A 15,065-nucleotide genomic window follows, 5' to 3' on the forward strand; every position below is an offset into this window, starting at 1 on the left:
TATTTAAACTAACCCTTATCCTTCAGCTCCTGGTTCAGCTAACATCCCAGTCACAGCCCCTCTATGGCTGAAGTTTGATGCAGATGATGGTGATTTATTATCATTTTAATCCCATTTTTTTTGTCCTACAAATGAGAAGCCTCCTTTTAGTTTCTGATCTGAGTACCCTGGTGTGCCACCCTTCCACCAGACGCTTCAAACTAATGTTTACAGAAGTTGATGAAATGTACTCACACCATTGATTTTCTAGGAAGTCAGTTCATAAAGAACAGCTGTCAAAGGTGTCTCTGTACACCTCCCGTTTGCTGACCGCTCTCAGCAGTGCATTAATACTGTAAGAAATACCAAAACATTGGGGTCGGGCAGCTTGTTCTGAGGGAACTGGTTTAGAAATTAATTTAAAACAGAAAACAAAAGATGAGCAACATGGAAAAATGGGTCAATATATTCCGTCTCATGTTGTGTCCAGGGCTGATCAGTGGGAAGGTTGAGTAAAGAAGCACCTGGGCTCAATCTAGCAAGTTCCTGGCTTGAAGTGTTTTTTTTTTTTTTACATCTTTTCTTTTCTTTGTCTTCTTTTTTTTTACAAGGCCATTTAAACCCTTCTACAGTAGCAGCACTTCTGCGAGGCGATTGCCAGCTGCATTATACTTCCTATGATTCCTCTGAGACCTCTAATGAGCTACTCCTCTATTTCTAGAACACCTCGACACACCACTAACCTGCGAACAGCACGTCACCTGCGGTCCTGCCTTACCTCCCAGGGTAGCAGAGATGAGGAAGTGGGTTCCGTATTTCTTGATGAGGTTTTCGTTGATTTGCTGCAGGGTTGGCCGTCGCCCCAATAACCGCAGGTTGCGTAGGAACTCTGGCGCTAAGGGCAGCGGTGCTTTGAGGAAATCTCTCTTCTCTGTTGCCAGGCTGCTCACCTTCCAGTGGCTGAACTCCCTGGAATTAAATCATTAAGCAGTCGTCATGAATCAAATTTTCATTGTTCATTCATCATTTTAGTATTTTACTTGTAAGTGGCAATTATTGTCACATAACTAACAAAATAAACTAGTTGTTAATGTTACTTAACTTTTCTTATCAATATATAAACTAATATCAGTAATACATATTTGAGTTTTTATTTTGAATGATATGCCCTGGTTTTCTGGCTGAAGAACTCCCCCCCACTGTTAAAAGCTTCAGCAGCTGCACCCTGGGTGCTCCCATTAGGTGCCATTGGGGCCTCAACATTGTTTATTGAACTCTTCCTCTTTGCTCATAGAAAACCTCTCCCCTTTCCTGAGATGGAGATTCATTTGACCAACGTGAACATTCGACTTTCTGTTGAAATGTAATATCGGACTGGAATGATCAACCGCTTGATCAAGGTTTGATCTGTTGTACACTAAGTTCAACAAGAACTGCCAATAATATTTATATCATGTTTCATCCCTAACAAGGAGGTACCAGCAGTTAGGCAAATATCACCACTCTGTTTTGTTGGGGGTATTTTATATTTTGACCAATCTAATGTAATGTTATGTAATATAATGTAATGGAATCTAATCTAATCTAATCTAATCTAATCTAATCTAATCTAATCTAATCAATCGGCTTGTCTAAACTGCAGCAAAGACAAACAATTCATTTCAGATGGTCAACAGACCAGAGAAAGAGATCAGAATGGAAAATCCTCCCATCTCAGGTATCCGATAATTATTTCGTGCTTTCAGTCCTGCCTCAAATAAACCAGAAAATATGCGAAGACGATCTAATTAGGGGAACCCTGCAAATGCAGTGTGTATGTAAAGAATATGCTATGTGAATTTCAGTGCATCATCTTTGCATTACCCCCTATTTTCCCAGGGCCGCTCTCTTTCATTAGCTTTTATACACGCTTGTCAAGATGACATCAACTTCTTTGGTATTATTGCAGCCAACAGTGTGACTAACAGATTAATGTGCCAAATTACAGTGGTATCTGTAGTTATACTGTCCAGGCATTGTATCGATCGACAGCAGCATAAATGAAGGAGTCAATTTCTCCTTATTTCAGGCGATGCAGAATATACATGTTATTATTCTGTATGTGTTGCAGAGTTTGCAGCTGTTACATTGCATATTAGCCCTTCAAGGAACTGCTGCAACACTCAGCACTAAAAGCAACAAGGCTTTCCCCACAAGGAATGAGGCTGAGAACATACAGAGTCAACCCCAGTGATTCATTAGACGCTTCAGTCTCTGTAATGCAACAATTACGGTAGTGTTTACAGTTTGACCACAGTCACACTGCAGTTTGTAAAATCTAATTTTGTCTCGGGCCTCTCAATATAAAATGAATGAATAAATAAAGGGAATAAATAAGGGAGATCACACAATTGAATACCATTTTGCTACTTGATGAGCTAAACAACCCGAAAAGTGACAATACGGAAACTTCTGCCTGACACAAACACACAAACATAGAACCATTGTGTCACACACGCAGCAGTGATGATTAAAAAGAGACATAGTAAAAGTAAAAAGGCATGAAATCATTTCCAAACACGAACCATGCACTGAATTGATCAGCTTTGTATAATGTTTGGTGCTTGTCATTTCAAATCAAGCATGCAGTGAATGCACCATATCCACTATTCCTCATTGAAAGCCATTTTAAAGCAGTCGATACATTCAAGCTGTTTTGGTCACCTTCTCATCAATTAGTGTTCAAGGTTGAAGCACTCCACAATAGAACAAACAGCGTTAAGATGAGTTTTACCAAAAAAAAGAAAGATTTTTAACAGAAAGGACCAAAGTCACTGCAGCTTGGATACGGAGGACAAATATAGCGATACTTATTCCAGCAGCAGCAGCATGACAAATATCCCCAACCAAAGGTCAATCTCATTTAAATGCAGCAAACTATAATAATTAGTGTGCAGCCATCACATGCATCAGCAGGCATTAGTTGTAGCCCCATATTGAATCCAGCAAGTCACAGGATAGCAGCCAGCAGTTGCCCACTGATTAACTGGGCCTGATTTAGACGGATGTGTTTTCTGAGCCACGCTGCAAAGACCGAGCTGACGCCAAAGGGTCGAAAATCAGGAGCGGTGCATCATTTACTTTTCTCCTCGCTTCACTTTCTAAGAGTTAACAGTGAGACTGTTGGCTGACTATTTGTCTAATGATGATAGATGCTGTTAATTAAAAGGTTTTAGCGTGGCGCTGATTGCACCTGCACACTTTGTGCTTTAGCAAAAGTGTTAGGATTGCATCCCTCCCCCACTCTTCCTTTTTGGGAATTGAGAATAAATGAAATTCTTGGCCTATGCAGAATTTCCCATTCTATGGTCTCTGTAGCCGCTGTTTGGAAACCGACGCCTGGATGGAATTAGCTGTCAGACAGGGATGAATGGAGAAATGCTGGGGTTAAGAAACACCTAACAGTGGCTCTGATGTCTGCACACCAAAAGGCAACTTAGGACCGCGGTGTTAACACTATTTAATAAACCGCCGCATAAGGTACTTTGGCAGTTGTAGCCTGTTAAAATAAGTAACTAACTAACTAACGAACAAAATAACTAAATAACTAAATAATACGTGCAAAGGACTGGCTTCCCCTCAAAACTTACATCTGCTAATGTCATGATATTTTACATATCACACATCTGCTACAGCCTCATTAAAGCTAATTACAGTGTGTGTACTCAACACACTTCAACTGGGCTCACTGATATTCCCTTTCTTTGAGGTCTTGGCAGAGATATTTTGGCTCTAAAAATGTGCCAGTCAAATATTCATAAAGGTCTGGGTTGTTTTTTGGGGTTTTTTTTTAACTCCACAAATGTGTTTTTAGATGGCATATGTACAACTGCAGAGGCGTCTATGGTTGCTTCCCATCGCATTTGAATTGTCTTTGTCAAAAATGATACAGAGGGAAAAAAATGTGTAAGAGAAAAATGGACACAATTATGAATACAATACAACAAGAAAGCTGCAGTAAGATAATCTTCAGTATGATTTGTATATTTTATTTAATTTTCTTAAAGCTACAATGTCTATAAAAACCTTCTTGTATTTTTTCTGCTTTTGTTCTTTTTAAAAATCAACTGTTAATATAAAGGCTATTTTTTTACAAGAGTTTTTTTTTGTAAAGTTATTCATTGTCAAAGTGAAAAAACAAGCTAAAAGTCTACAGCCCAAATTAATCAAAATGGGTTCTGTCCATGTTAAACGTGTTCTGAAAGAGAAAGCAAAATGAAATTACAATGTTTTTATACCAAACAATCCCAGAAGATGAAGGAAATACAGTATGAGCAGCAGTGTGTCAGGGTATCAACAAAACCCTCGACAAAAAATATTTTTTTTATGAAGGAATACTGAGGGCAGCAGCGCAGCAATATGGACAGTCACGTCAAATGTCAAACTTGCCAGTCAAAGCAGTTGTCTTTGGTGAAGACATATTGCTTGTTGTTATATATTCACAGTTGAGTGTGTTAAAATAATTTTAACACAGTAACCCCCATGGATACTGCTGCAATCCCATTAAATCATAATTTCCCCTTCGCCATTGTGATCGTCATCATTAGAATGAAAGTGGCAATCCAATTAATTCTCCCATCTTTGTTTTTACAGACTAATGTTTTCCTCACCAACAGCCACCCTGCCTGGCCAAGATGCAAACAAACCATCCACCATCTGTTGGAGCTGAGTAAATGCACTTTCACAAATGTATTCATTGATGCATCTGTTCTGGTTTAGAAAAGCACATATAAAGCTTTTTTTTTCCTCCCGCAACTCTGCAGACATGCTGCAACCTGACCAACATGCAACATGAGAATTGTTAATATGGCATGTTTTCATATACGTATATAGAAATATATGGAGATTTCTTCGGAACGAGAAAGGACTGAAACAAATAAATATGGAAATTAGAGACATAAATGTTCAATAACTCAATCCATTGTTTACTTGGGTGTTGATTAAAGTAAACAGACCAATTCTAAAAAGTGCATTTATGTCATGGCTTGAAACATTGGTTCTTGTTTGGTTCCGCGGGCCTTCTTTTCTCATCATGTTCCAGATGTCTGCGGGTACAGCTGTGGCTCACTGAGGAGAATTCAGGGGCAGCTTAACTACCTGCACGTCTCTGTGGGGAAACCAGAGTGTTTCTGCCACTCCGGGGGGACCAGGCTCAAGCTAAAACATCATGTTTTAAACAACTTAAAGATGACATATAACTGCATTTATACAAACCATATACCGTAATAATTTGTGCATTTACAAAATACAAGTGACCGTGAATCTGTTTCACTTGTGTTGAGGTGACAATGAAAAATGCATTGGAGAGAAAAAGTCTTTTACATGGATTTGCCATGAAGCATTCCTGTTTTCCCCTTTAACTTCTAGTTACCGGTGGTACAGTTCAGGGTACCTGAAGCCACATTGGTTTGCACAAGGAATCCCAGACATACAGAACAGAACCTCTATCTGTACAATTGCACAAAGATTTTCTAGAAGGGTGCTCTTTCCAAAACGGTGTTAAGACCATCAGGACCGTGGAGGTTATATCAGTAGAACCTGCTGTCAGACAGGGAGTGCTGGATCGAGCCTCTGATGTGCATCAACCGACCAGTCTAACCAGTATCTGCTACAGTGAGGAGCAGATACTCTGTATTCATCTACAGGTATCGCCACCTTCATAGTTGTATGCTGACCTACTGACCTCCGACCCCGCTGACCCACTCAACTCAACTCTACCAGTTTATTTTAATTAATATAATGTATTTTTATGATCTCTACCTATTCTTTCCTCTACCTGTCCTCCTCCCCCTTCTCCTCTCTCTTTACCCAGCTGGCCATCAGCAGGACGGTCCCCCTATATGAGCCTGGTCCTGCTCAGTGTTTCTTCCTGTTAAAGGGGAGTTTTTCCTTGCCACTGTTGCTTGTTCAGGGTCAGGCCCTGGGATTCTGTAAAGCACCTAGAAACAATTTTGATTGTAACAGACGCTATATAAATAAAGATTGATTGATTGATTGATTGATTGATTGATTGATTGATTGATTGATTGATTGATTGAGAAACAATAGGATCACTGCCAGAAACAGCCAGCCTGTGGCCCCCCTCTTCTCCACCCCACACCTGTGTGTGTGTGTGTGTGTGTGTGTGTGTGTGTGTGTGTGTGTGTGTGTGTGTGTGTGAATTGTTCTGCATACTTTTTGGCTGACTGTAAAGTCTTGCTTTACGTTAATTATGTAAATGTTCCTGAACCAACGGCAGTTTCAATTAAGGGTTCCAGTGTGAAATGGCTCAGGAAGGTTGTGCAGCTCATCCTCCTCTTCCTGACTGAGCTAAGGCACAAAGCCCCCAGTCTTTGTCATCCTGGGCTCTCCCTTCATTAAAACTCTCTTCAGTCTTTCGGGAGCCTGCTAGAAATAGACCCTCCACCGTTTCTGGTGGGTGGAAGCCAGCGTATGATTTTTTTAATGATCCCCGAGTTGCTCCCATGAGAATCATTAACTACCTACTGAAAGGAGTTGAAGTGGGAGCTGAAGGCAGGGCCCCCTAATGGTGATCATATTCTGTCAGCATTCGGGAGGTGTGACACAAAAGGCGGTGGGGGGCAGGGGGCTGTGACAAGAAGTCATCTACTGTCTTCAAGCCGAGTTGAGTGTGTTGTTAGGTCTAAACCAGAAGCGAGTCGTGATTGTGGTGGATAAACTGTGGAGGAGACGTCACAGTCATTCCAGTGTTGAATCTTATGCTGCCCTGAACCTGTACAGGACATTTCTAGCTTGACTGAGTCTGTCAGAGAATTTCAAAATTAGCTGATCTGATCTGCGTTCAATCAGAATCCATTCAGAACCAATTAGAATCAAACCAAAAACAAGTGAACAACCCACAAGAACGCAATCTTCATCAACAGATAGCTGCAATCATTTCATTTTTATTTAATTCTTCCTCATAACTGGTTGGTCTTTACGTGGGTCCTACATCAGCCACTTGCAAGTTTTCACCGCTCCATTAGTCGTGAAAATCCAACAGTATCATGGGTTTTTGCATCTTACATGAGATAATCAACAACCAAATCAATGGAGAGAGGCCCTGAAGCAGCAATATCTCACACCTACACAATTAGTTTTAGTCTCTTCACTTAATGAATTCATTATTTAAATCACGTATTTCTTTGTTTGGTTCTTTCTTTCATTTATCAATTTAACTCCAGGGTTCTAAAAGTAGCTGAAGAAACTCCGCGAGTGAGTCGAGTGTCCCCTGAGTTTTGAATGAGCAACCACTTTTTTTTGTATTTGTTGCTCATTCTGGGCTTTTTTAAAATGGTTTTCCAGTCATTGGAGGTCTTGTGGAGAGTCAAAAGGACCAGTGAACTAAATATTTCATTGCAGTCATTGTTTGCTACCTCTGCTTAAGGGTTCTGTGAGAAACACGACTAAATCATGATATCATTATGTCCTCAACTTTAGCTTTTAGTCGTTTGAAAAAGTCTCCACGAGAAACTCCTTTGCAGAGGGACGCAGGTCAGGAAGATGTTATTCCAGAAGGTAAACATGTGCTACAACGGCACAAGTGCTGATCAGAGTGGGCCTCAGATGCCTACTTGTACCTACTAAGTAGGTACAACTACTACTAAGTACCAAAAATACTCATTGACTAACCGTGAGCACATTCTGGCTGGTCCTCACAAAGGACTGCTTAAGGGTTGAGACCTGATTTTAATTTAGAGCTTAGAATTGGGTTTAAGCTAGGGTCAGGGTTTGGGGGTGAGGGTGAGGGTCAGGAGATGCAGGATGTATTATGTCTATTAAAGTCTTCACAAAGTACAAGGATGTGTCTATGCCATGCTTTTCAATGTGAGACTGGAGGACAAATGGACCATATGGATAAAGAGTGGACAGTGTCCAGGTTGTGCTAAGAACCATTTGATTGGTCTGTTGTGCAGTTTGGCTGCCGGCCTAATGTTTTGCACGCTGGGAGGTGGCACACTAATGGAAACAAGCAAACGGTCACAGCTCTGACTTTTGAAAAGTTTCAGGACGCGAGAAGGAGAATCTTCCACCGCAGTTTTGTGGAACACATTAACCCACCGCTGAGAACAAAACCTCATCCTGGCATGAAATTGATTCAGAATGTTACATGAAACGGATGATGTGCATTTATCCAAGGGGTGAAATTTACTGTGTTTAGCACTGCTTGGAGCCTGTATCTGTGAAGACAAATATTAAATACTTGACAGCATATGTATGCCGCTCTTCTCTCCATGTGCCCTTCTCAGCATTGGCTCATTTTCTTTCCAGGGAGGAACAATAGCGTTAAGCGGCAGCTTCGGCAGCAAAGAAACGGGATGTGAAACCAAGGACATAAAGTCTGCATGCAAAGCCAGCTGATGCTTATTAAAAATATCGTATGGAGCTCAGAGCAAATACAGTTAGAATCAATGGGCCTCATTCACGAACCGTTCTTACGAACAAATTTGTTCTTAAGTCCCACTTACGAACATTTTACGAAGATTGTGGCATTCACCATTTTCTTCTTATCCTGGATTTATGCGTAGGTAAGAACAAATCCTACGAACACTCAGGAGTACTCTTACGCACATTTCAGTGCCGACATGTTGGCATGGTTGTGTTTTCTTCTCTTGTGCAGTTTAATAAAATTCAATATTACAATGATAATTCTGTCATATTTATTTATTTATTTATTTATTTATTTCCTATTTTTGGTAATTTACAGAGAATTTTAAAATTACTTAAATGTGCCAATGACTTAACATTAATCAACCAAATTGGAAACCATGCCAAAGCTGTCTTTTTATTTGATTTTATCTTGATTGATTTTAATAGGGGATCGAGGGTATGCCCTGGCTCCCTGGTTGTTGACATCACTGACCAACCCTCAGACTCCACAGGAAATTTTATTCAATCAGATGCATGCGCGCAGTCGCTCCACCATTGAACGCACCATCGGCATTTTAAAGGGGCGCTGGATGTGTTTGGACACAGCAGGTGGCAAATTGCTGTACAAACCGCAGAAGGTAATTATTTATTTTTGTTATAAAATCTGCTTAGATTACGTTTATTCATCGAACTTATGACTCTCCCTCAGTATTACAGGTCTGTAGGATAATCATGGCCTGCTGTGTCCTGCACAACATCGCTACGAAGCGTTGTGTCCCTCTTTCCCCCTCAGCCACAACCCCGTGAGGATGTGCGTCCTGGCGGTTCACGTTCGAGCGCAATTAATTGCCCGTTTGTGAATAAAATGCATTATTGTCACAATTTCAGTCTAACAGTCTTTATTCACTTCAAAAAGAAAAAAAATAAGAGAGAGCGGTTTCAGAGCACAGCTTTTACACGTTTATTTATTTTTTTTACATTCTTATTTTTTTTCTCGTTGATTTCTTTAAGCGTGCTATAGTCATCAGGGTTGAGGCAATTTTATCAAGCATGTTAGCCATCCTTTCTTGATTGTTCAACAGGGCGTCAAAATCCGTTATATTCAGTAGTGTTAGTGCTGGTTATACCAGCACTAATAAAAAGGAAACATGGGAGGCAATCACACGTGCAGTGGACGCAGTGTCAGGAGAAGGACGCTCAGTAGCGGAGGTGAAAATCTTAAATCTGAAACCAAAAAGACATAGCTAAATTCCGACGGGAGACGCAACAGACTGGAGGAGGAACAGCAGACACCAAAAGATTGTCCGAGTTGGACCAACGCGTCGGGGCCATCATCGGGGAGACGGCACTCTCAGGTAGCCTATATGGGGAAAATCTTATACTGTAATTGTAATGTTATTTACTTTAATTGATTGTTGAATTTCCCCACCTCTTTAGGTGTACCATCGGCTGAGTGTTTGGATACAGACCTGGGCCCCGTGGCAACACTGTCACCCCCTCCCTGTGCGTCATCTGCACCAGATGAATCGGAAGATTATTTATTTTCTGGAATAATAGCTTTATTTAAAAGTTGTAGTACCGGGGGAGTTTACCATAGTGTGTGTGGCATCGGAATACGTATTGGACTGAGGGTCGCAGCCATGGCTTGACTTATTAGCCTATTTATTCACAGATGAAGTCCCACAGAGCCAACCTGTGGAAGGACAGACGGAGCCGTCCTGCAGCCATACCACCTCCAACACGCGTACTCGCGTCCCTTGCCTCTCCACGCCTGAATTCTGACGCCGTGTTGAACAATCAAGAAAGGATGGCTACCACGCTTGATAAAATTGCCTCAACCCTGATGACTATAGCCAACACACTTAAAGAAATCAACGAGAATGTAAAAAAAAATAAACGTGTAAAAGCTGCCGTGCCTGCAGTCCCATAAATAAATAAATAAATGAATAATGTATGTAATAAATAAAAAATATGACAGAATTATCATTGTAATATTGAATTTTATTGAACTGCACAAGAGAAGAAAACACAACCATGCCAACATGTCGGCACTGAAATGTGCGTAAGAGTACTCCTGAGTGTTCGTAGGATTTGTTCTTACCTACGCATAAATCCAGGATAAGAAGAAAATCGTGAATGCCACAATGTTCGTAAAATATTCGTAAATGGGATTTAAGAACAAATTTGTTCGTAAGAACGGTTCGTGAATGAGGCCCAATGTTCTTAAACTAGGTAAAGTGAATCAGATGATGTCAGAGGACGTTTTAAGGGTGAGTGGCTGCTGATCAACAGCTAGAGGCAGGCTTTAGTCGAACACCCGCTTTTGTTTCAACATAATCGCACCCAAAAAAGCAGCCCCTGTCAGCCACCGCGGCAGCTAATATATACTTTTAGTGGCTTTCCATTTTTGTTCACAAGGGATCCAACATCAACTACATGCTCATCTCATTTTAAGTTATTGCTTGTTCTAATCATTCTGATGCATGAAACAAATGCTAATGGAAATCCATCAATCAAATGTCTTTGTCACAAGTGCAATCACGGTGATATTTAAGTGCAGGTGGCCGCCACTAAAATTCATTAATGCTGCCGCCGCATTGTTGTAAGTGTCACAGGGGAGCTTGGCAGATCAGGGAGGGAACAGCAGTCCCCTCCTCCCACTAGAACTCTGGAACTGGATCTGGTGCTCCAGCTGACATGTACGTACATGTCTGCACTACAGCAGCACACCAGGGCCAACTGATGAGAACTCACACAGGATTTGTGTTTAAAGATGTCTTTAAAGATTAAAGTCTTTGATTTCAGAAAGCAAAGAAAAAGAAAAGAAAAGAAAAAAACACTCCACTGTGAAGTACCAGTGCTAAAACAATGACACTCTCTCCCCCCTCTCTCTCTCACACACACAGACACACTCATGAATATAGATATAATATATCCTCCCATCATATCCTATATCATCTAGTTTCTGATTGTCTGACAACGAAGCAAAAATGATGCTACTGGAATCATGTAAAAACAATTTAATTATTAAAAACCCCCCAAAAAATGTGTTTTTCGGCTGTCCATGAGTCTACCTGCTCTGAGATAATGATAGAATAATTTCGGTGCCAACACATGAAAAAAAAACCAGCCTTTCAGGATTCCAAACCTGGCAGCTCAAGGTCGTACAGTCCATCAAGCAGGCTGCCGTGGCAATCAAATACAGACATTTTTCACGCTTTCTTGAAAATCAAAAAATGACCCTTGCCAAAACCTCCTAAACCGAGCCCTTTATTTGCTGCCGGTCATGTTGGAGTAATTACAGAAAGATGTTTTTGCAACACAAAATGTGTGTGGAAGGAAAAGCAGAGGGAAAGTTGCTGGAACTGAGACAAACTATCGCTGGAAGACACAGCCAAAGGAAACTGGCAAATGACCGCGTAGAACCAGATCTTCCCATTCAGCCGACAGGAGATGTACTGATTCCACACCTTGATCAACGCCAGAAGGCTCATCTGTTGTCCAATGACGACGACACGCTGGAGAACTTTTGTACGAATGTTCTCTGCACAATGGCCCAACAGTCACATGTCACATCTGCATTTAAATTGGCTCCTTGCTCACAATACCTTCAATGTTCTCTTGTGTTAACAGGCACAAAAGCTGAGGAGAAAGATGAGGGCTGCCAGTCAGGCGGGAAGCATGTCAACATTTCTACCTCATTCGCGTCTCTCTTTGAGCCAGAATAAATGAACTCCTGCATTTGTTGCCTATTATTCGTTGCTGCTCCTGGAGAACACCGTTCCTGTCCACATCGTCGTCTGCTATTCACCCATATGGGGTCCTGCCTTTCTCGCAGCCTTCATGTGAAGGATGATGGTCTTCTTAGACTCTGGAGGTCACTTTTAAGACCGTTGTCTCATTTCCATTCTGGGTGCATCCCATCTGTTCAGTTAAAGTCAGGTGAATCTCTGATTAACAGCACAGACATCACGTTTCTGTGTTCTCGTGCAGTAGACACACTCGGAGCACATCTGAGCGACCTTTGCGACTGTTCTTTTCTTGACATTCCCGTTGCAGCCACTGGTAATGAACACATCTCCTCTTAATAAGGCCATAAACACTTTTGTGTCAGTTTACGCTCAGTCAGTCAGTGCACAAGAGTGCAGATAGACCTTCAGGGACAAATATGTTTGATGAACAATGTTGTTGTTTTTTTATTTTTTATTTTGAAGCTGCTGCAACTCAAAAATACACATTTTATATGGTGCATTTCAATTCACAGGAGTAAACAGAGGACGGCGGAGGTGGTCGTAGAAAAAAAAAAAACACAGAAGCCTTTCAGATGCACTGGTGTACTGTTGCATTATAAAAGGTTCATGGGGTCAAAGGTCACACAGTTCCTGTATGTAGGAAATCAACGACACTCCACTAAAAATGCCTGAGCACATCTGGCTAACACTTCTGGGAGCACCGGTTAAGTGGGTTTGCATTCACATATAAGTTTTTAATGGAATCTTTTCAAGGAAGTATAGATGTGAAGTGTAGAAAGAGCAATGAGACTGAAGAGATTTTCTTTCTCAAATTAATTCAGAAGAGCTTTATATCACCGCAAGATGGTGTGTGGTCAGAATGGATGGTCTGATGTAAGAGAGCCCTGGAGGCACCGTGTTATTTAGTGTAGACAGGACTATCCCGCTGTTGTGGCTTCAGTGGTCACAGCATCAGTGGTGGTTGATAAACGACGACAGACTGCAGGAATAAGTGAAAAGTTTCTGAAATTGAGATTTTGATGGACAATCAATGCTAAACCTCATCACTGTGAAGTGGAGACATTTTCCTTTAAAAGGCATTTCATCAGGTAATGGCCAACACGGGTTGGAAATTGTCCATATTTCATTCATTTTGCCTGTCAGATTCCATATTTCTGTATGTCCGACTTTGAAGACTTTGAAGATTTTGGAGCTGATAAATAGATCTATTATTAAAAGTTAGACCAGGAAGACTCATTACGCTACCTCAGCTCTGCCTCTTGGCTTCTGTCCATCTACATATTTTCTCATTTGCCTTGATTTAACATTCACAAGGGAACTCCCCTCTGGTACCGACTACTTTCCATAAGGCTCGCTGCATGATGCCCATCACTAATCAGCAGGCTCTTCTTACTGCTGATGTTCCACCAGTTTCTTAAAGGTGTTTAACAGTGAAGCTCATGTTTTGTGCTGGGACTGTTCCGTTAACAGTACTCTGCGGTGTTTCTGGTCAGTTTTAAAAGAAAGCAGATGTCCAAACAGCTTTTTTGTTTCTGCACTGGGTCCAATTCTTTCTGAACTTCACTGCACATAGAGACTCGTCAGTCTGATACTTGAGGGTAAAACTCCATGTGAAAATAGGGCCGTTATCAGTGGACATGATTATTACTGACAATCACAGGGTCTTCTGATCCACAGTGAGAAAAAAGGGGGGAACCAATGGACATCTTTTTTAAAATTAAGAACTACACACTGAGAATTCTCAAATAGATCTGTTTCACTGACTGGTTGACATATCTTGTCAACTTCAAAAATGAAGCAGAGACAGGACATCTTTTCAACATTAAATCTAAGTGATCGTGCTGAAAATATGAGAAATTAGGTCCAAAATAGCACAGCCTGTGTTCCCTGTTATCTATCTCATCAAGAGAGCAATAATTAAAAGAATAGGATTTTGAAATCTTATTAGGTTGAATCATCATCTACTTTTGGAAGAGGCCATTGGCAGAGAGCTGATGGTGCGCTGGTCTGTGAGGGTTTATGGATATAAAGAGTAGGAGTATTTTGTTCAAAAAAGAGCCAATCTATGGATGATGAAAACATGCCTCAATGCAATCAGCGTTAAATCTAAGGCAGTCGGCTTTGATGCTAAGACTTCAGATATTTGGGTCTGAGAGGCTCGCATGTGTCCTCTCTTACCTCCTTCCATCTTTAATTTGCACATTCAGCTGAAGGTTGGGCTCCACATTTTGTACAGTCGTGTGTGTTTGGTGCTGATTGTTCTCGAAGGGATGTGAGTAATGAGGTTTCCACCTGTTTCACTGGGTCTTATTGAGGATTAATACATCTAAATACATGTATTATCACTGCGTACTCCTTTGATACATTCAGGCCGAAGAAAACCTAATTTAAAACTCCCCCCCACACCTAGCTGTTTTAATCATACTTGCAGTTTTAACCTGCCTGTATCATTTGAGCAGATCCCTGTATCTCTGCTTTTCTTTCTTACAGTGCTTTAAAATTTGCAGCTCTGTGAGAACTGAGCTGAAGACCTCAGTTTCCTAAGCAATTTGGTTAGGGGCCAAGTGGAAATGGAGCGGCAGTCGCACATCAACACCTCATTCTCTTCGTCTCGTGTTGAGTCACGTCTTCGACAGTGGTAACGATCCCGGTTAACTTCCACTGTCAGCGACAAGTCTATCAAGGACTCAGCACCTATTTATTTGCAGCATATTAATGACAATCATCTAGGTCTTGGTTTGCCATTGGCCCTGAACATATCCGCCAGGTGGAGGGGAAAAACCGTCCTTTATGTTGCTCTCAGTGAAAATGAAAATAGCCATGAATCACTTGATTTATCCAACTGAAACACTCGGGACTCATTGCTATTGATGACCACTCAGTGTGCTTATGTGCAAAGACAAATAATTCCAAATTAATCTGCTC

The 15,065-nt window shown here is 41.1% G+C and overlaps 1 protein-coding gene across 1 annotated transcript in view; it reads right to left on the reverse strand.

Moving 5' to 3' along the window:
• Positions 1-15,065, reverse strand: part of brinp2 (bone morphogenetic protein/retinoic acid inducible neural-specific 2) — a 125,670-nt gene that overhangs the window by 44,213 nt on the left and 66,392 nt on the right. Inside the window, exon 3 of the mRNA XM_011616381.2 lies at positions 758-948. Within this exon, the coding sequence (XP_011614683.2) occupies positions 758-948 (191 nt within the window). The remainder of the gene's footprint in view (positions 1-757; positions 949-15,065) is intronic.

The sequence above is a fragment of the Takifugu rubripes genome, chromosome 22 (assembly GCF_901000725.2).
Source record: "Takifugu rubripes chromosome 22, fTakRub1.2, whole genome shotgun sequence".
In the NCBI taxonomy this organism is placed as follows: domain Eukaryota; kingdom Metazoa; phylum Chordata; class Actinopteri; order Tetraodontiformes; family Tetraodontidae; genus Takifugu; species Takifugu rubripes.